The 22,886-nt window shown below is 39.4% G+C and overlaps 1 protein-coding gene and 1 pseudogene across 3 annotated transcripts in view; both read left to right on the top strand.

Moving 5' to 3' along the window:
• Positions 1–13,306, top strand: part of LOC710897 (uncharacterized) — a 49,136-nt gene extending 35,830 nt beyond the window's left edge. The window contains exon 4 of one of the 2 annotated variants that reach the window (XM_077996666.1): positions 6,522–13,306. In XM_077996666.1, the coding sequence (XP_077852792.1) occupies positions 6,522–7,555 (1,034 nt within the window). In that variant the 3' untranslated portion in view covers positions 7,556–13,306. Of the gene's footprint in view, positions 1–6,497 lie in introns of both variants that reach the window. The other variant, XM_015133434.3, reaches the window with a different exon arrangement.
• A 1,085-nt stretch (positions 13,307–14,391) lies between these two features.
• On the top strand, positions 14,392–15,351 carry LOC144339834 (tripartite motif-containing protein 60-like; annotated as a pseudogene). Its single transcript, XR_013415261.1, has one exon. The product of XR_013415261.1 is annotated as a tripartite motif-containing protein 60-like (transcript).
• Positions 15,352–22,886: the final 7,535 nt, after the last annotated feature.

Genomic DNA, 22,886 nt, shown 5'->3' with positions numbered 1-22,886 from the left:
TGGGACTACAGGCGCCCGCAACCACACCCAGCTCATTTTTTGTATTTTTAGTAGAGATGGGGTTTCACATGTGAGCCAGAATGGTCTTGATCTCCTGACCTCGTGATCCACCTGCCTCAGCCTCCCACAGTGCTGGGATTACAGGTGTGAGCCACTGTGTCTGGCCTATTTATCAGAACTTTAAACAGATCCATTGTTTTAGATTTCTCCTGAGGATAATACTGGGAGTTGATTGTGTTTTACTTAGACCAATTGCTGTTGAAGGATAGAAAAGTTGTGTTGCAAAGTCTTTAAGCTAGACCTGGTTACCTTCTGCAGCATAGAAAATATTACTGGACTAGGAAGCGAGTGAAAAGAATAGCCATACACTCAAATAGGTCTGAATGATTTAGCAGATAACACATGTGAAAGGTCCAAAGGTGAAGGAGAAACCCAGAGTTTAAAATGTGGATTGGGAGGCTGTTCTCTAATGGAATTGATTCTTGAGAAGCCTCTTACTGTCATGGAGGACAATTTTTTGATGTATGCTTATTAAGCTTTTGAATTCTTTAAGTCTTTTATCCATTTAATCTGCTGGTGCATTCACAGTGAGAGACAACTCCTTTTTATGCTGTAAGGATCTAAATAATCTAACTGTTCTTCTATTGCTTTGAGGGATCTGGAAAATTTGTGCAAATTTTTGAAGACCACTACTTTTTAAGCTGTTTTTAAAAATCTGTGCGTTATGTTAGACATCTGTGAGAGGAGTAGGGAGACATTGAGATTTGGTTAAGAGATTTGAGAGAGGCCCGGGACAGACGTCATACGTTTTCTGCTTTATAATTTCCAGTCAGTTGATCATACATAAATTGAAAGTGAGAACTTTTATCAGAGCACAAAGCATCTGATTAAGTACAAGAAAATCTAAACATCTATTTCACTTCAAAAGTATATTTTTCTTAGTAGGAACTAAGCTTAGAAATGTAAATTCTATATGACAGATGCCTCTACTGTGGAATAGTTGATTTTGTCTACTTACCTCACAGAATTCCAAAAAATACTAATACCATAGGTTACTTAGAACACTCTCCAGCATATAATAAATTCCAAATTGTTACCTATTTCTCTGGTTTTTTTTTTTTTTTTTTGAGATGGAGTCTGGCTCCGTAGCCCGGGCTGGAGTGCAGTGGCCGGATCTCAGCTCACTGCAAGCTCCGCCTCCCGGGTTCCCGCCATTCTCCTGCCTCAGCCTCCCGAGTAGCTGGGACTACAGGCGCCCGCCACCAGTTTACCTATTTCTTAATAACTTACTTACAATTTATAAATAATTTATAATCTTCTTTACTATGAAGACTACTAGGGTTGTCGTATATGTTTTTCTTTCTGATTTGCTGTATAACAACTATGCCTGTAATTTCACAAGTTCTGAGGTAATGTGCTCAAATGTATGTGTTATATAAAACGTGAACTAGATAATTAACAGGCACACCATATATTATAATCTTTGATTTATATGTGTAAGTTTACTGTGTACAAAAAGTTACTAGCATTTTCATCAACTTTTCTCAAACTTTGTCTATTGATTATATAAATTTATTTCTAATTGTTTATTTTATTTCATACAATATTGTACTGTATTTGTGTTGTTTATATTATTTAGTAATGTAATACTTTGCTTCCAGAGGTCGTCTTACCTTTACATTTTGTGCAAAAATAGCAGCTATACATTAATGACATAATAAGTATGTCCAGTATTATTTAAGTGCCTATTCATATCAAAGCTTTTTATGAATGATTATAATGCATTTTCCATAAAATGTTATTGCTTTCACTGTATACTAGTGATTCAAACTTTATTGTCTTTAATAACAATGACATGAAATCAATCTAGTTGCCCATCACTGGTGGATTGGATAAAGAATATTTGGTACCTATACACAGTGAAATACTACACAGCCAAAAAAAATTATGTTCTTTGTAGCAACATTGATGCAGCTGAAAGCCATTATCTTAAGTAAATTAATGGAGAAAAACAGAAAGCCAAATACTGTATGTTCTTACTTATAAGTGAGAGCCAAATATTGAGTATACATGGATATAAAAAATGAAAACAGTAGACACTGGGAACCACTAGAGGAGGAAGGGAGGAAAGAGACAAGGCCTGAAAAGGTACCTATGGGGTACTGTGCTGTCCACCTGAGTAGTAGTAGCAGTATCCAAAACCTTAGCAATACATAATGTACCCATGTAACAAACCTAAACATGTGGCTTCTGAACCTATAGGAAAAGTTGAAATTGAACAAAAATACCAAAATATGTGCTCTTTATAAATGTGCAGTCACAGTTAAAATGCATGGCTATCTAGAATAATTATTTTTTAGTAGTACACTATGTTGATTCAATATTTTTTGGTTAATTTTTTTGTTAAATTTTGTTCCACTATTTTCTATCTTAGTGGCTCATGTTTTACAGTAGGTTATGTCACATTAATTAATTGTGTTTTTAGTTTTTATTTATGTATTAAAATTTTGTATGCCAATATTTCAACTCTGTACACATTAAACCAATGTTTGGACAAAAGTCATGTTAATCAGTCATACATATGTTGCCAATATAATTATTTCTGTGTGTGTTTGCCTGTGTAAATATTACCCCTATTTTATGACTTGTATATTTGCTTTTTGTTGTTGTTGTTGTTAGTAGTCAATGATTGTTTTATATTCTTAATTGTAAGAAATACAAGGGCCGAGCATGGTGGCTCACAGCTGTAATCCCTGCACTTTGGGAGGTGAAGGCAGGCAGATCACCTGAGGTCAGAAGTTCAAGACCAGCCTGGCCAACATGGCAAAACCCCATCTGTAGTAAAAATATAAAATTAGCCAGGTGTAGTGGTGTGCACCTATAATCCCAGCTCCTGCAGTGGCTGAGGCAGGAGAATCGCTTGAACCTGGGAGGCGGAGGTTGCAGTGAGCCGAGATGGCATCACTGCAGTCCAGCCTGGTCTTCAAGAGCAGAACTCTGTCTGAAACGTAAAAGTTAAAAATACAATATTTTATACTCTTTAATATTTTCAATTACATAGTTCAGCTTTAAGTATATTGACATTTTTAGCAACATATCTTTAGAACATTTTATTTTGTAAAAGAAATATGCTATACACATGAATCCACTACTTATTTTTCCTGTTGTCTGACCCTTTACAAACATCATTCTATTTTCTATTTTTAAGGATTCCATGTAAGTAGATTCATACAGTATTTGTGTGTGTGTAGTTGGCTTATTTAGCATGTTGTCTTCAAAATTTGTCTTTATAATAGGTATTAGAAGGTCTCCTGCTTTTTAAAAGCTGATTAATATTCCCTTTTTTGTATTTTAAATTATCCATTCATTTGGTAAGGAAAGTTTAAATTGCTTTTACCTATTTTCTTTTGTGTATAATGCTTCAATATGGTGTACAAATAACTCACTTGACCATATATTCAAGAGTTTATATCTGTGCTGCATTTTGTTTCATTACTTTGGTGTTCTACCTTTACACCAGTACCAAAGTGCTTTGATTACTGTAGGTTTATTTTGCGTTTGGAAATTGTTAAGCATAATGCTTCCAATATTTTTCTTCTTTTTAAAGATTGTCAGGCTTTTAAAGATTGTCAGTCCCTTGAGATCTTACGTAATTTTGTGGGTTTTTGTTTTTCTTTTTGGAAAAGTAAAATTAAAAATTGAAAAGGGGTGTGTTGAATGTGTGGGCCACTTTAAGCAGCATGGACATCTTCACAATATTACGTCTTCCAACCCTTGAAAAAGAGCATGCTTAAAAGTGTTGCTGGCTGGGTGCAGTGGCTCATGTCTGTCATCCCAGCGCTTTGGGAGGCTGAGGTGGTCACATCATGAGGTCAGGAGATCAAGTCCATCCTGGTCAACATGGTGAAACTTTGTCTCTACTAAAATACAAAAAATTAGCTGGGCGCGTGGTGGTGCATGCCTGTAGTCCCAGCTACTCGGGAGGGGAGGCTAAGGCAGGGGTATCACATGAACACAGGAGGTGGAGGTTGCAGTGAGCCGAGATTGTGCCACTGCACTCCAGCCTGGTGACAGAGCAATACTCCATCTGGGCGGGGCGGCAGTGGGGGGAGAGAAAGTGTTGTTTTATTTTTATGTTTTTTGAATTTTTCAGCTTTTCTTCTGCTATTGATTTCTAGTTTCCTTCCATTTGGACCATAAATAATAGTCTGTAAAATTTCAATTAAAAAAAAATGTTAAGACTTCTTTTTTGATGTCACAGGTCATCCATCTAGAAAAATGTTTCATGAGATATTGAAAAGATGTGTATTCTGCTGTCTGTATACATTTGTTAGGTGTAATTATTTTATAGTGCATTCAAGTTTTTTGTTCCCTCATTGATATTCTGTCTTGCTCTATTTATTACTGAAAGTGGGATGTTGATGTATCCTTCCATTATTATATTGCTGTCTGTTTTTGCTTCAGTTCCGTCAATGTTTGCTTTATGTGTTTGGGAAAACTGTCTTGTATTTATAGGTTCTCAGTGAATGAACCCTCTTACTATAATTGAATGTCCTACTTTGTCTCTTGTGAATTTTGACTTAAAGTAAATTATATGAAATATGACAGTTTTCAACTTAATAAATTGTTGCCTCTTTTCCTCTCATTTGGTTAACACTTGAATAAATTGTATTTTTCATCCTGCCATTTTCAGTCATTTTTTTTTATTAGATCTGAAATGAGTCTCTTGAAGACATATAGTTAGATCTTGATACAGATCTTGATATAATGATACAGTTAGATTTTTTTTTTTCTTTTCATTTTGAAGAATACTTTTGCTGGATAAGTTTCTTGCTTGGACTTTTTTTTTTTTTCCAGTGCTTTAACAATGTCATCCTACTCCCTTCTTGCCTGAAAGATTTGTGTTCTTAAATTTACTCATAATCTGGCAGAAGCATGCATATAAATAACACATCTCTTTTTTCTTCCTGAATTCCAGATTCTCTTCTTGTCTGCAACTTTTAAATCATTGTTTATGTTGTGTCTTGTTAGAAATCTCTTTGTTTTAATCTTAGTTGAAATTTGCCGAGCTTCTTGATTTTCTTATATTTTTTACTAATGTTGAAGTGCATATTAGTCTTTTTTTGTAGTTCTACACAATTTTTTTTTATCTTTCTGTGCTTTTTATCTTTTTGTTGGTTTCATTTTTGTTATTTCATTTTGGTTTTTTTTTTTTTTCCATTTTACTCATTGAGCATCATTGAGATGTAATTGTGATTTTCTAGGGTGATTTTTTTTTTCTTTTAAAAAGTAGATCTAGACTTTAATTCAAATTGTTTCATGTAATTTTTACATCTCCTTTTTTAAATAAATGATTTCTGGATATTCATTTTTATCTTTGAGCCATATTATCTTGATATTTTGTATATGTTGTAATGTTAGGTTGCAATTTGTACGATAAAAAGCCACATGTCAAAATCTGTATTAAGTGACTTTTGTCTGGGGGAATATGATACCAGTTTTTTAGGCTAGAGATTTTTGGAGTCTCTCAAGCCCGTTCTATGAATGTTTTCTCTGGGCTTGTGTGTTTTTTAGTTTAAAAAGATTCCCCATGTTTTTTTGTTTTGTTTTGTTTCTTTTGTTGTTGTTGTTGTTTTGTTTTGTTTTGAGTGTTACTCCTGTTGCCCAGACTAGAGTGCAGTGTTACGAGCTTGGCTCATTGCAACCTCCACCTCCTGAGTTCAAGCGATTCTCCTTTCTTCTGCCTCAGCCTCCCAAGTAGCTGGAATTATGGGCGCCTGCCACCACGCCCTACTTATTTTTGTATTTTTAGTTGAGACAAGGTTTCACCATGTTGGCCTGCCTGGTCTTGCACTTCTGACCTCAGGTGGTCTTCCTGCCTCAGCCTCCCAAAGTGCTGGGATTACAGGTGTGAGCCACCAGTCCTGGCCATTCCCTGTGTTTCTTACTGAGATCCTGTAGTCACTTGCTATACCCATTGTCTGTCTATGATACTGAAGTCTTTCATCTCTTGTAACAGTCATTTACCTTTGGTCTCATCTGTCTGAAGCTGTCAGTATATACCACCTTTCCTTTCAACACTGTCATGGAATGTAGAAATTAGTCTTTGGTAAGGTCTCAATAAGCCAGAAGCATGGACACATGTGCCACTATTTTATTTATTTTTGGAGGGGGAAGACAGGAGTTTGGAGTCTATAGTTAGAGTCATCATAGGATGAAGAATGACTGTGTTGGGTAAATATGAAATACTTTTATTAACGCTTCTATGTGGTTCTTGGCATTTGCTCACTTGGCATGCTGCAAATGCTTAACTGGTTCTTAGACTTCTCGCAAAGGCATTTTGGTCAGTATATTTCTGGTAGGTTTATATGTCTGTAAGAATATAGAGCCTGTGGTATTTTATTGTCATTTTGTTAATGTGCTTTGTATAATTATATATTTGTAAAGTGTATTCACCTGAGTCTAATGAGGGAGAATTTTTTTTTTTTTTTCTCCAGCTGGCTCTTTTCATTTTACTGCAGAGATATTGCCGGAGCATGACATAAAAGATTCATTTCAAAAAGTGATTCTGAGAAAATATGGAAGCTGTGACCTTAATAATTTACATTTAAAGAAAGACAACCAAAGTGTGGGTAATTGCAAGGGGCAGAAAAGCAGTTATAATGGCCTTCATCAATGTTTTTCAACTACCCATAGCAAAACCTGTCATTGTAATAAATTTGGCAGCGATTGCCAGTTGTGCTCAATCTTCACTGAAAATAAGGAAATTTTTAGCAGAGAGAAATGCTACAAGTGTGAAGAATGTGGCAAAGACTGTAGGTTGTTCTCAGATTTTACTAGACATAAGAAAGTTCATACTGCAGAGAGATGCTACAAATGTGAAGAATGTGGCAAACCCTTTAAAAAGTTTTCAAACCTTACTGAACATAAGAGAGTTCATACTGGAGAGAAACCTTACAAATGTGAAGGATGTGGCAAAACCTTTACCTGCTCCTCAACCCTTGTTAAACACAAGAGAAATCATACTGGAGACAGACCCTACAAATGTGAAGAATGTGGCAAAGCCTTTAAGTGCTTCTCAGACCTTACTAATCATAAGAGAATTCATACTGGAGAGAAACCCTACAAATGTGAAGAATGTAACAAAGCCTATAGGTGGTTCTCAGACCTTGCTAAACATAAGATAATTCATACTGGAGAGAAACCCTACAAATGTAATGAATGTGGAAAAGCTTTTAAGTGGTTCTCGGCCCTTAGTAAACATAAGAGAATTCATACTGGAGAGAAACCCTACATCTGTGAAGAATGTGGCAAAGCCTTTACCCGCTCCTCCACCCTTTTTAACCACAAGAGAATTCATATGGAAGAGAGACCTTATAAATGTGAAGAATGTGGCAAGACCTTCAAGTGCTTCTCAGACCTGACTAATCATAAGAGAATTCACACTGGAGAAAAACCCTACAAATGTGAAGAATGTGGCAAAGCATCGAGCTGGTTCTCACACCTCATCAGACATAAGAGAATTCATACTAGAGAGAAGCTCCACAAGTGTTAAAAACGTGGAAAAGCCTTTAACAAGTCCTCATACCGTGTTCAACATCAGAAATTTAATACTGAACAAATGCAGTATAAATGTAATAACGATGGAAGAACATTTATCATCTTAGAGGGTCTCTAAGAACTTTATGTGTTGCTTGTGTTGGGTGCATATATAGCCCTTTGCTATTATGTAATGCCCTTTTTTTTTTTTAATCTATGTTAATTTCAAGTCTGTTTTGTCAGAAACTAGGATTGCAACCCCTGCTTTTCCTGTTTTCTATTTGCTTGGTAGACTTTTCTTTTTCCCCTTATTTTGAGCTTATTTGAGATGGCTGTCTTGATTAAAGCATACTGTTAGATCTTGATTCTTTATTCAGCTTGCCATCTGTGTTTTAATTTGGTTATTTAGCCCATTTATGTTTAAGGTTAGTATTCATATGTGTGGATTTGATTCTGTTATTAGAATCTTAGCTGGCTATTTTGCACATTTGTTTATGTGGTTGCCTTATAGTGTCTGCAGTTTGTATACTTTAGTGTGCTTTTGTAGTGACTGGTAATAGTCTTTCTTATTTAATGCTTTCTTCGGAAGCTCTTGTAAGACAGATCTTGTGGTAACAGATTTCTTAGCATTTGCTTATCTGAATAGGATCATATATATTTTTTAATTCTGAAGCTTACCTTGGTCAGATGTGAAATTCTGTGTTGGAATTCTTTTTTTAAGAATGTTGAATATTGGCCCCTAATCTCTTTTGACTTGTAGGATTTCAGCTGAAAGGTTCGTTGTTTTTCTGATGGGCTTCTTTTAGAGGTGACCTGTCCTATTTTTCTGTAGCTGCCTTTTAACATTTTTTCTTTCATTTTGACCTTGGAGAATCTCATGATTATGTGTCTTGAGGATGACCTTCTCATGGGGTATCTTACTGGGGTTCTCCACGTTTCCTGCATTTGAATATTGGCCTCTCTAGGTTGGGGAAGTTCTCGTGGATGTTATCCTGAAATATGTATTTCGAGTTGTTTTCATTCTCCCCATCGCTTTCAGGCAATCTCTTGCATCATGGATTTGGTTTCTTTACATAATCCCATATTTCTTAGAGGTTTTGTTCATTCCTCTTTTCTTTTTTCACTATTCTTGTCTGTCTTATTTCAGAAAGTCAGTCTTGAAGCTCTTGAGATTCTTTCCTCTGCTTGGCCTCTTCTGCTGTTAATATTTGTGATTACATGATAAAGGTTTTGTATTGTGTTTTCCAGTTCTATCGGGTTGGCCACATTTTTCTCTACACTGGCTGTTTTTTCTGTCAGTTCCTGCAATGTTTTCCGTTCCTTGCATTGGGTTGCAACTTAACTTTTGTAACTCAGTGAAGTTTGTTTCTATCCATATTCTGAATTCTACTTCTGTCATCTTAAGCCTTGCTGGAAACGTAATTTGGTCATTTGGATAAAAATAGTCACTCTGGCTTTTTGTGTTTTTATCTTTGCACTGATTTTGTCTTGTCTTTGTGGGCATATCTTTAAGGTTGCTGACCTTTGAATGGGTTTTTTTTGTTTGTTTGTTTGTTTGTTTTGGTAATCCTATTTGATGGTCTTGAGTATTTGATTGTGGTATAAGATGGATGCAGCCAACAGGCTTTGTTCCTGGCAGTTTTGTTTTGTTTTGTTTTGTTTTGGTGGTGGGGGGGGCGGGCAGTGCCCAGCTCACAACTCAGAGGCTGCATACTCTAACTCCGGGGGACTTGTATTGAGCCCCAACTGTGTTCTCTGGCTCCTTGAGATTTGGAGTTTGCGATTCTGTGGAACCAAGGTGCCACAGCTGGAGCAGAGTGCTAGTGGATATGGGGTTTCTGCCTGTCTTTGGCATTCACCTCACTGGCAGGAGCAAAGCAGCTGGGAGGGGAGTGGGGGATACCTGCTGGAGACTGTGTACTGTTGCACTTAAAGGTGGTGTTGGTATAGGGGAGGATGCTGGCCAGCGAAGGTTTTGATGCCTTCTCTGTGTCCCCCAAGAAGGAGTGATTGTTCAGAGTGTGGGAAGATACCCTGTTCTCCACACAGTGTTAGCACAAAGGCAGGAGTGGAGTTTTCTGGCTCTCTGCCCACCAAAGCTTCATCTACAGTGGCAGTTGCTGGGGGTGGCAGGGGCATATTGCATTTCCATTTGCTGGTGGGGCAAGCAAAGCCAAACCTGCCTTTGCAGACATCTGCCAGCAAAGAAATATGGGGAGTTGCTATGGTCTCGGGGGAAGCTGGAGTGTGGGAAGAAGCGTGGGCTGGTGCAGTCATAGGGGCTGCCTTGCTGGAGCTTCTCATGGGTCAGGCATGGCCCACCAGTGCAGATGCTGTGGTATGAGCTTCCAGGGTACCTGAGACTGCCCTGTGAGCAGCTGTGGCCAGACTGGGGCCCTGGGAGAGACCAGCAGTCCAAGGAGTGCGCAGTTGGACCAGCTGCTTTTGATTTGCAAGACCATCCTGCAGAAATTAGGCCCAACAGTTCCCCTAGGGCTGAAGTCTCTTATGGGAGAAAGTTGAGCCTGGAGAAATGGCCGTCGCTGGCCACACTTTACTACAGATGCTCTTGCACCAAATCCTCTGGGTACCATGTGAGCTGGCTTGCTGCCCCATCTCTTTGCTTGTCTTCTGGGGGCTGCATCTTAGAGAGATGTAGGTCAGCAATCACTCAGTGCAGCCAGCCCAGGATGGAGGATCTGTACTTTTGGCCAAGTTAGGGGTTCACTGTCTGGTGAGGAGCAGTGGGTAGTTTGTGGGACCCATGGAGGATGGACTGGCCTCCTCTCCTTGGGTAAACTGCAGGTTGTTTGAGGTGTGAATAAGGCACTTAGGGTTTTGGATTTTTCATGAGTCTGAGGGTGGCAAGGACAGTTGTACTGCAGAGGCCCCTGGAGGCTCTGTCCAGGGAGTTGCTATGTTGCTACTGGCTCAATAGCTCTGGCAATGATTGGCTAGTGGCCCAGGCCTGGAGAACCTGCCTCATGAGAATATATGAGAACAGGTACTCACGTAACAGTCTGATGACTTCTGAAGGGCTGCTGCAGTATGCTGGGTGTCCACTGCAGTTTCTAGTCTCCTCAGATGTTCCAGTACCGGAAGTTATCACCACTGAATGCTGCAAAACAGCAACAATGGCAGCATGCCCTTTTCTCTGAGAGCTGCATCCCAGGGAGGTACAGACCTGTTTCCGACCCAAAAGCACCTGTAGGAAGTAGCTGGAAAGCCCCTGTTGAAGGTCTTACCCAGTGAGGAAAACATGATTGGGGACCCCCTCAAGAAAGCAGTCTAACCGCATTTTTGTAGGACAACTCTGCTGTTCAGAGGTACCACTTCCACCCCCAGTTTATTTGGATTCTCCAAAGCCAGAAGGCTGGAAGAGCTAACACACAAACAGCAAAAATGGCAACTCACTCTTCCTTCTAGGAACTATATCACAAAGAGGTTTCAAAACTCCATCCACCAAAGAGCGCTGGTGGTGGTAGCTGGAGACCCTCATTGGGAAGTACTTTCCAGTGAGAAGGAATGAAACTGGGGACCTGCTTTAACAGGCAGTCTGGTCTTGTCTTTTTAGAGCACCTGTACTGTGCTAGGAAATCCTTTCTGCCCCCAGTCAGCTTGGGCTCTTCAATGCCTGAAGGCTGGAATGGCTAAGTTGCCCAAGCAGCAAAGATGGTGACCCACTCCTCTTTCTGGTAGCTCCATCCCAGGGAGGTGCAGTGCTGCTGCCAATGGTTGGCTGGAATCTAAGCCAGTAGGTCTTACTGTGTGAGGCATTGTAGAAGTGGGTCCTACAGACCATCACTACTCAGCCCCCTGGATTCTGCCTCTTTCCTATGAGTATGTACAGGGGTGTAAACTCCTGCTTTGCTCAAGTTGCAGCTGCTTTTTCTGGAAGCCTGGAAAGCCAGTATCTAAAGCTCTTGAATTTGCACAGGCCTGAGTAGCTGCTCTGCTAAGACTCCATGTAGCTCTGTGTGTTAAACTGAAGGCCTTGGTGAAGTGGGTCCATGAGAGTATCTCCTCACCTGAAGGTTGCGAAGATCTGTGGGAGAATTGTGCGTTCCCAGGGTCACACATACACTCACTGCTTTACTGGGTGGGGAGGTTCCCTTGGCTCCACGTTGTTCCCAGGTGGCCCACTGTCCTGCCTTTCTTTACTCCATTCTCCATAAGTTGTTTCTTTGATTATTCCCAATGCAAGTACCTGGATGTTTCAGTTGCAGGTGCTGTATTTGTGTATACCTTGCATTCCTCTCTATGAGAACTACACAGTCTAGCTGCTTCTAGTCAGCAGTCTCGATCACTTTTCTCTAAAAGGAACCTACTTTTTTATATTAAAAGGATTCAGTATTTTTTCAAAAGCAAATATTGATGTAATTTAATTCTTACATTTGATGCTATGTCTTCATTTCTAGAATTTATGTGAAAACATGGTCAATGATTGCTGCACCAGAGTTATGAGAGGTTCTTCTCTATTAGATGGACAGATTTATATACTTTCCCATGGAAGATTAAGTAAACTGAAATCTAAGATACATGAAGAAATCCTAAGTGGAAAGGCCACTTAGTAGTTTACAGCGGTGTCATAAGTGACAGGATGATAGGAGTGTGGTAAGTGATCAGGATAATCTGCTTAGTAAGAGAAACAATTTGAATTTTAGAAGGAAATTGCTTTACCATTTGCAAATTAAGGTTATTAAAATACAGTGAATTTCAAAATGCCTTTTTAATGACAACGTGTGAACTTAATTTGTTTTAATAAACCAAAATTGTTGTTACTGTGTTAAGGCTATTTTACACTGAATATGTATCTTGCCACTGATGATAATTTATCCCATCTTAACCCAAGGTTATAGGTAACAATATACTGTTGGGTAACAGTGGAATAACATCTCTAGTGATGCCTTTGTCAGTGGTCTTTAACTTAAAATAATTTAGAGAATATGGTTTCTATAACTTACATTTTTGTTTTGTTGTAACTACAGGTTATTATGATGGTTGTAACAAAGATTATGAGTATAGTGGAGCTATATGTTTCTGAATTCTGAACAACTATTTACAAAATTTTATCCTACTTTTTTCTGTTGAACATGACTTCTCTGGTCTGCTAAACACATACAGACCTTTACTTTTGTTTTACATGGATTTAAATATACAAATATATCACTATGAAATAAACTTTAGGTGTAACAGATTTATAGAGAAAGTAATCGTATTTGTTTATGGTTGTGTACCTACTTTGAGAAGAAAAGAAAAATATTAGAGTGAAATAGATAATTTTACAAGCTTTGATCAGTTACCAGCAAACCAGAAACTTCAAAGATTTTGAAAGCAAATCTATTTTCTCTGCTGTGTATTAAATTCATTTATCTAAAATGTTATTGCTCCTGGCTTAGAATCATCTTGTGCAAATTCTAATTTTTTGTTGTTTGTTTGTTTGCCTATTGCTCACCATAGACATAATATGTAATTTTCTTTTCGTCTAATTTCATAAAACATTCTTTGTATAATCCCCTCAGAGATTATGAAAGTGACTTTGATAATATTTAATGGTGTTCACAAAATAATTTTTCACATGTGAATAATTTCGTAGTGCATGTATTGTATGTTTAGTATATTTTATATTTTGTTTCAATTAGAGAATGCTATTTAATCCAATTTTTGTTTAGTTATTGTTCATTTTACTTTATAAAATTGACATAATTGAGTTTATTAAATTTATTGAGCCAGTTTGTTGAAGTAAACAGTTGAATGTTTCGTAAGTTATCAGGTCTTTTTGGCATATACATGAAGTAAACAAAGACAATACTAGCTATGTAACAGAAGCTACATAATTAGAAGTAAATATTCTTTTTGAAATTAGCCTGTGGTCTCAGATGAAAAATGGAAAGTATCTGTAGTAAAAACAATGACATTAATTCTGCATATGAAGAGAGCATAATTGTACCCATGTTGCACAGTTGACTCTCACAATTGAAACAAGATGAAGAGATGGACATTTTAGCAAAACTAAGTGAAAACCTTGTAAAATTTTCAGATTATGTTTCTACATTTAAACATCTACTGGGGGAGGTAGTGGGCAATTCTATGCAGTCAAACCTGGAATTGCTGACACGTATTAAGAGTGTGCACCACAGGTATTGAAACCTAAAATACTCTGAACTCTTTTCATATAGATTAACAAAATATAAAATATGGTTTTAGGGCCAGGCGCGGTGGCTCACGCCTGTAATCCCAGCACTTTGGGAGGCCGAGGCAGGCGGATCACGCGGTCAGGAGATCGAGACCATCCTGGCAAACATGGTGAAACCCCGTTTCTACTAAAAATACAAAAAATTAGCCGGGCGTGGTGGCGGGCGCCTGTAGTCCCAGCCTCTCAGGAGGCTGAGGCAGGAGAATGGCGTAAACCCGGGAGGCAGAGCTTGCAGTGAGCCGAGATCGCGCCACTGCACTCCAGCCTAGGCGACAGAGTGAGACTCCGTCTCCAAAAAATATATATATATAGGATTTTAGTCATCCTCCTCTATATTCTGGCTTAGACAGAACTATTTCAAGTAGATTTAATTCTAGATCTTTTTTTTTTTCTTTTTTTGAGATGGAATCTCGCTCTGTCACCCAAGCTGGTGTGCAGTGGCGTGATCTCTGCTCGCTGCAACCTCCGCCTCCTAGGTTCAAGCAGTTCTCCTGCCTCACTCTCCTGAATAGCTGAGACTACTGGTGCCCACCACCAGGCCCAGCTAATTTTTTGTATTTTTGGTAGAGATGGGGTTTCACCGTGTTAGCCAGGATGGTCTTGATCTCCTGACCTCATGATCCACCCACCTCAGCCTTCCAAAGTGCTGGGAATACATGTGTGAGCCACCGCACCTGTCCTTGGTTTTAGATCTTGACACAGCACATCCTCAACTTACTGTCTCCGAGGATAGAAAAAGCTGTGTAATGGAAGAACAAAACCAAACGTTTATTACAACCCAAGGAGATTTTATTTCTGCCCTGCTGTCCTGGGCTCTCAGAAGTGTAGTTCTGGCAGACATTACTGGAAGGAGAAGTGGGAAACAATCCTAAATGAAAATTGGGTGTGTGTCAAGACGGTCTTCTTAGGACCTGGCAGGATCAACCTTCAGTTCTGGGTTGATTTGGGGGCAATTGGATGATATATAGAGTGGTTATGCTGCATCAGGTCCTAAAAAAGCCCACTTCTGTCAGTAGTAAAATCCAATAAGATTGGTATTCTTTTGGACTATGAATTTGGTGATTTTTTAAAGTAATGTAAGTGATAGGTTCTGTATATTTTAATGATTCTTTCACAAGAGCTGTTTGGCCTTATTTCTATACTGAAGCAGATTCTGAACATCTTAAAATCTGTTCATTATCAGATACTGAAAGATAAAGAACAAGTAAATGAATCTGTTTCAGTTTTTTGGGTAATTTAACCAGTAAATTTAATCTTATTTCTTTAATCTTTAAGTTTTACTGCTGAAGGCCAGAATAGATTTTTTTCTCCTAAATTTTTGGCAAGTATAAAGCACGTTGAGAATGTCACTTTCATAGATACTATGAATATCAATTGTCAAGTGTGTTGATTTCTAAGATAAAATATTTGAGAATGAATATTACCTAACTTGTCCAATAAAATGTTGTTGCCTATTTTAAAAAAATCTGTCAATTTTGAATTGCATACCTAGCTAAATTTTTTTTAAGATTGAGGGTGAGATGTAAAATAATTTATACAAGTAATATAAACTGTTTACTTAAATTATTTACTTAAAGAAATCTAATTACATTTAAATAAATTGCTGTTACCTATTAGTATTTGTGTAGTGTATTTTTTTTTTAAGTTTTTGCCTCTAAAGCAGGTAACAATTTAAAGAGAATAAAACAAAAATTCAATGATTGGGAGGAAAATAAAAGGTTTGTATGATGACCTAATTAAGATAATGTAAAGGATAAAAATCTTAATATTTGTTTTTACACATTTTTGGGCAAAAGTAACCCTGAGATAGTAATGTGCAGAAAATACTATTAATTATATTCTTGAGACTTACTGACTTTGGCACTTAGAGAACCTCCACCACAGGCCCAGGATTCCCTAGGTATTTCTCATGGAAATGGAGCAGAAGGCCATGTCCACAAACATAAATGGATGCTCACCTTCCATTTAGAGACCAGATGCTCACCTTCCATTTAGAGACCAGTAGGTGCAGGTTGCAGAAAGAGTGGGCCCTTCTTGGAGATTCAGGAAGGGGCTATGGGCACCATCCTAGAAAAGGGGTCTGAAGCTCCATGGAGCCCTCCTGCCTGCAGGAGCCACAGAGGGCCCTGGGTGAGGCCAGCCTAGGTTCTCTGTCCTGTCCCTAGCGCTTGAGTCCTGCCTCACCTGCTAGCTTTTTCCACCAAGAAATAAGGATGGCAACCCCCAGTGCAGCCCCACTAGAGGAAGGATATCAAGAGTGTCAAGGCCCACACCCACCTTGGTACATTAAGTGACTTTTTGATTAACTAGTCAGTAAGTTAGAGTGGAATGTGCTGCTGCGATCCCCTGAGATCACATTCTAGGAGAAAACCTGGGTGGCACCTGCCTAAGGCTGTACATTGGAGGAAGGATGGTCAGGCCACCTGGGCTTCAGTGAGCATGTGCCCCCAGCCAACCCAGGGAGACATGGGCTTGGCAAGAGCAGGCAATAAGGGTGGCATACAGCAGACATGGTGAGCTGTCAGGTGGGCACAGAGGGGTAGGCAGGAGGAGTCCCTGAGGGGGACTCCTGAACTCAGCCCAGAGATCCCCCAGCTTTTTGAAACACAGGCTGTACCTGGAGCTGCAGAGTGAGCATTGTGCAGTCGCCTGGTAAAAGTGGGGTGAGCAGCCAGTCTTTCATTGCCCATTTTTCTGATGAGCACTTTGAGCCCCCAAAGCCACAAGCCAGGAAGGGCAAAAGCACTGGGCTGAGGCATCACCTTTTTTCTTCACTTGGCTCCTATGAGCCTCAGATCTCCCTGGGCATGCCTTTGAGGAAGAAGATCTGTCTTGTGAATGTAGGCATAGAAGCAGCCAGTCCATGTGTAGCGTAAGCTCACCCACAGCCACTTTTGTGGGCACACCTGGGCCTCCTCACTTCACTGGCCTGTGAAACCCAACTGGAATTCCCGAGTCCAGAATCCACATTTGGTTCTAGAACCAAAGTGTTCAGCACCCAGGCCAGAGCAGAAGTGGGCCTGTTAATCCCACTGCACAAGGCCCAAATCAGAGAACTGGCTTGACTGTTCAGCTGTACCCAGGCAGTGTGTGTACTGTTCCAAGCAGGTCCCGTTCTCTTCCTGCCTCCAATTATTTCACCTGCAACTTATTTATACCAGCTTTTTCTCTACCCCCTCATCCTATGGTTTTTTGAAATTCCCCTGAAGACTGCATGAGCTAAGCTTTAAGGGTCCCAGTACTCTAGCCTACTCAGGCTGTGCCAGGAAGAGAGATCTCTCAACCTACTTTGACTCTTAAGAGTCATGTATAAATAGTACCAACTCTAGCAGGAGGGCTGTCACATACTCAGACTTTGCTGGTCTCCATATCAAAAGATACGTTAGAATGACAAGGAAAATAAGACACAGACCTGGCAGTTCTGCCTTTTAAAGAGCAGCCGCAGCCTGGTCACCCTGAACCACAATTCCAGGGACTGGTTCAGCATGTCCCACCTTGGAAAATGGTGGAACTGGGGCCTCAGAATGTCATGGTCCAATGAAAGTCTGGAAAAGAGGCACCTCAGCAGCCTGTACACACCCAGTCACACCTGTAACGGGAACAGGCGCTACCAACTATGAAGCCATCTCATTAACTTAGACAACTGTACCAGCAATGTGCACACACATCAGGCCTTTAGTAAACTGTCAACCCAATGATTCAAGAAAAAGCAAATACTTTTTTGAATATAGTCTTAGGAAGAAGAACCTCCACTGCCTGAACCAGCCTGTATGATGGATGCAACTGACAGTGTTAACTTGACTCGGGCATACCTGGAGTCTGACCATGTATAAAAAATGCTTCTGAATGTTCAGAGTTTTAAGCTAAAAAATCTAGTAGTGGCCAACCTGGAGATTGTTTTTTATCTATGAGGAACATCTGAGCCCCTGGTCTGTCCCATCCTGTGGCATGGAACATAGGCCACACAGGGAATTGAGGCCATTCCTTTTTTGTTAAATGAAGTCTGACAGGTGAAAGGTTGCTCAGAAAAAAAGTGCTAAATAAAAATGCTATACAAACTGCATGCTTTCTGCAAGTGGGCATGGTTATCCTGCTAAGCCCACTGACACTGGACCTTCTCCCCTCTATGTAAGTCCCCAGTAAAACTCCATATCTCATTCACTGGTTCTGAGTCTCTTCTTTGACATCTTGAACCTGGTGCCATTTCCATGGGAGTCGAATTTGACATAACTTACCCCATAGTGAGGAAGGATTTCTGAGTGCTCAGTGTGCTTCAAAACTCACCAAGGCATCGGCTATAGAAGGATGCAGTTGTTCTCTTTACCACTCTCATCCATCTCATCTTTTCCTTAGATGCACAGTCAGTGGAATACCAAGAAAGATGACTAAGAAACACATCGTGGTCAGAAGCAAGAGTAATGCCAGAATAAGCAGTGACCACTTGGAAAGGAAAAGGGAGCATTTTTCTTTCTCCTGTGGGCAGCCCCCAACTTCTGTCATTACTTTCTGGATTCAGGAATGATTTTTAAGCTCATCCTGCCTCTGGAGGACCCATGGGTCCTGAGTGGTAACACCTTCACTTAATCCTGCAACAAAGCTTTCTCTTGACAAATACGACCTCTGTGATCATGAGCTTCTAAGCAATCTGGACAGTGCACACCCTGAAAACCTATGAAAGGGAGATGAGTAGGTCTGAGGGAAACAATTTCCCACTTTTTCCCTTGGCAAGTTGAAAACAATTATGATGGCAGACTATAACTCCTCATCATGTGAGTTTACAACCAAGGGTTTTTAATCCTAGCTGTGAGAGCTCCAAGTGAAAACCAGAAGTTACTTCACTGCATCTATCAATGCACAGCATTTTGTCTATCATACTGAGGAGTCTTCACTGAAGATTTCCCCATTGAACATACAAAGACAGGAAAGGGTAAAATAGCAACTCTATGAAATCGTTAAATAAGATGTAGAAATGTTCATTTTTGCACATATTTGCATGTATATCTACCCATAAAGCTGACATTTTCATAATAAGTTATACGTCAAGTTAAAAAAAAATTTTTTCTCAGCTGGGCACAGTGGCTTACACGTGTAATCCCAGCAGTTTTGGAGGCCAAGGCAGGTGGATCACCTGAGGTCAGGAGTTCGAAACCAGTCTGGCTAACATGGTGAAACGCTATCTTTACTAAAAATGCAAAAAAAAAAAAAATTAGCTGGGTGTGGTGGCAGACACCTGTAATCCCAGCTACTTGGGAGGCTGAAGCAGGAGAATCATTTGAACCTGGGAGGCGGAGGTTGCAGGTTGCAGTGAGCTGAGATCACGTCACTGCACTCCAGCCTGGGCGACAGAGCAAGACTCCATCTCAAAAAACAAAAAAAACTTCTTTTATAACAAAGAAAAGACACATATGGTCCAAACATGTCCTGCTGCAGTGGAGTGGGTGTGGCCCTCTCCTGGGAAAGAAGTCAGTGCCCTGGATTATGTGTGAGGGATCCATTGGGACACACAGAGGCAGTCAGAGTCTTGGCCTAGCAACACAAAGACTTGCAGCGGGCTTCAGAAAGCAGCAGAAATGGCCCATGACACTGAATGCTAGATGGGCCTGTAACAATGAAAGATCTGCCCAGGGATCTTAGCAATCCTGCTGGGAGGCCCTGACTATACCCTGGGTTGGAGACTCCTGGGGTAGAGTGGCTGCCAGAGAGCCTCAGCAAACGAGTCTTGACCACTATGGCTAAGCCAATCTAAAATAGCTCATCCCTTCTGTTTTACAAAGCAAAATATAGAAAAATAAAGTGAAACAAATGAAATCAAGAGAACGAAAATGAAATATAAAGATAAATTTAAAGTAATTAAGAAATAGTAAGGACAAACTGAAATAAAGAAAAATAAACAAATGTGATTAAGATCAGTGAAAAATAAAATGAAGATGAAGATAATAAATACAATAAAATCAAGAGAAATAAATGGAATAATTTGCAACAAAATAAGAAAATTTTAAGAATTAGAAAAATGAAAAAAGAAATGTGGAGAAAAATAATAGGGGATATGAATGGAAATAAAAGAAACAAAAAAATTAAATAAAACATTACAAGCAAGAATTCTAGAAAATTTGAAATGAGAATGTAATGAGAAAAAAGAAAAATAGAAATAAAATTAATAGAAAAAGATGAAAGTAAATAAAAAATAAAGAAAAAATAAAGATAAAGGCAAATGCAAAGGGAAATAAAAGGTTAAAAAGAAAAATAAGACCTGGGAATAATCTACAAAACATTTCACCCAACAATAGCATAATACATAATATTTCTAATTGCGTATGGCATGTGTACTAAGATAGGCAAACTTCTAAACTAGAATGCAAGTTTTAGCATAAACAAATGGTAATCATAAAAAGTATTTCTGACTACAATGAAATATAACTGGAAATTAAAAACCACAAGAAAACTAGCATGCCTGCATATATGTGAAAACTTAACAAATTATTTGGCATACTATTTTTCAAGAATTAGAATGTGCAAGTTTCTTTAGATGTTAATGATATTCAAAATGATCTACAAATCAATGAGATCTCTTTCAAAAAAACCAATGGAACTTTTTGAAGCAGTACTAAAATATTCTAAAATGTTTGAATCAATATTTAGCTGTGTCACGCAGGCTGGAGTGCAGTGTCATAATCATGGCTTACTGTAGCCTTGACCTCTCAAGCTCAATTGATTTTTTCACCTCAGCCTTACAAGTAACTGGGACTGCAGGTGCATGCCACCAGGCTCAGCAAGTTTTTGTATTTTTTGTAGAAACAGGGTTTCACCATATTGCCCAGGCTGGTCTCAAACTCCTGGGCTCAAGCAATCCACCTGCCTTGGCTTCCCAAAGTTCTGGGATCACAGGAGTGAGCCACCAAAATATTGCCCTATAATTTCTGTAAACACTCAAAAAAAACCACAAGTAGCCAAACAACCTGGAAATAAATAATAAACTCAGAGGCGTAATTCTTTTTTTGTTTAAAAATATGTTGCAAATTTACAGTAATCAAAATACTGTGGTGTTGGCATAAAGACAGAAAAATGTTGAAACAGATAAAAGAAGCCACATGCATATACTAAGCTTATCTTAAATGAGGGTTCCAAATTCTCATGTTACAGAACTTTCTCCTTCAGCAAAATTGGGTTCTTGTCACATGACTAGGAAAGATTAGGCTCAGGGACACTCTGAAGGATGAGGAGTAGAGTTGATTGGGTTAAAAACCGGAAAAAGAAAAAAAAAAAACCCTCAACAGAGTGAGTCGGAGTCCTGTTTACAGGCTCCACCTCCTAGACTGATGAACACCAGACCATCACACAGAAACTGAAGAGGCCAGGCTCATCCTCCCTGCACAAGGAGTAAACTTTCCACGACTCCACTCCCTTCCTCCAGTGTGCAGGTGGACATTATTCAGAGAGAATCAGTTAGAAAAAGGCAGGCTTCATCTGGGACCAGCAGTCTGATTTTTTAGCCTTCAGACTGTTTTAGGCTTGAAGATGGGGTTTCGCCCAGGACCCTTGGCTGTTTTCTAACTCTGTTATTTCCCTCTCTAAAGAAGTACATCTAACTACTGTTAGAATCAAAATAAAGATGAGGACAAAAAACACTTTTAACTGCTTCCTGCTGACAGGGGGCACTGTTTTGGAAAAATGGCAGTCAGATCTCCCTAAGAGGCCTATCTAAGTGTCCTCTATGAAAGGGGCCATTGTCCAAGGCTGTGGTTGTGTGACTGTTTGAAGTTTGGTAGCCTGAAGGTGGGAAGAATCAAACTGGGTTATTAAAAAGCATGTATTAAAACAAAACAGGGAAGGTGGCAAGGACAGCTCAAAAATTCCAAGGTATTTTACCAGTTTGCATAGGGAGAGGGGGGCCAAAAGCCCAACTGGGGAAAAAAAAGAAAAAAAAAATCTTTTACCCTTTTGCCAGCATGTCAGGCTTCTGGGTTCTTTTGTTCTGAGTCCAATCCCAAGCCACTCAGTCTAAGGTTTGGGAAATTAATTCTTCCAAGCTTGGAGGATGCATCTGAGGGGACTGCCCCACAGTATGAAGACATGATTACCTATCTGTAAAGAGAAGACAGAGGAGATAAAAGGAAAAAAGCATGTTTTCAAAGGAGTCCCAAGGGTTCAGGATGCATTTGAAAAGGGTATAGACTGAAGATGAATGAATGGCTACTCATCTAGGAAGAGAGGAGCAGGTGTCCCTGGTTCCTTTTTCGTCCTAGCAAATACCCAGGGTATGTTGACAGCAGAAAGAATGTTCTCTTTTCCCCTTCCATCCTTGTATCCCCAAGTCCCAGTGATTGTGACAGGGTGCCACCCATGGGTATCCAAGCAGCTTTCACCCCGGTTAACAGGGAGGCCTAGGGGGGTGGAAATATTTGCTCTTACCCTATCTCTCCTGCTGTCTGTGGTTCTGGAGTTGACTAGACCTCATTTATTCCACAGATCGTTGCATGAGCTTTATCTATGAAATGGGAGGCTTGGCTTAATCGGCTGGAATTAGTCTTGCTCATTTGCACTGTGCCTTTTAACCTCCATTATCATCTGCCTGTGGATTTCTCAGATCCCATATTCTTTCCTAGGGCTTCAACCTGAAGCTTAGAATTGAGGTTGGGACAAAACTATGTCTCAGAGGATTGCATAGACTGCTTATGAGCTGAATGCTAAGATGAAGCTATGGAATTGAGTCCTTTTTCCACAAGAGAGAGAAAAGAATGTCTTTTGACACACCCAGATAACTAGTGGCTGTAGTTATGCTTACTGAGATTGGGATGGGCACCCAATTTATACCCATCACTCTGCAGGATTTGCAGGATAATTGCCCAGAAATAGAATATTAATCCAGATTTTTACATTACCCATCCCTTTTTGTTTCTTCTGAGCTACAGTTGAAGATCACTAGTTGGTTCACAGGAATAAACAGGGTTGATCTAAAATGTAGGCAAAAACTCAAAACTAATGAGTTTAGAATTTAATGACAAATGTATAATAAGTTTTGAAACATAATCTTTATCCAGTCCTCTTTTCTGTTAAAAACAAATCATGATAGGACTAAGTTATTTGTGAAATAAACTTCAGTCTTATACTTGGCCTGATTATTTGCATAAAGTGCAGCAAGTATAATTATTTT

Source organism: Macaca mulatta, chromosome 3 (assembly GCF_049350105.2).
Source record: "Macaca mulatta isolate MMU2019108-1 chromosome 3, T2T-MMU8v2.0, whole genome shotgun sequence".
NCBI classification, from domain to species: Eukaryota; Metazoa; Chordata; class Mammalia; order Primates; family Cercopithecidae; genus Macaca; species Macaca mulatta.
This window is presented reverse-complemented; position numbering and strand designations above follow the sequence as displayed.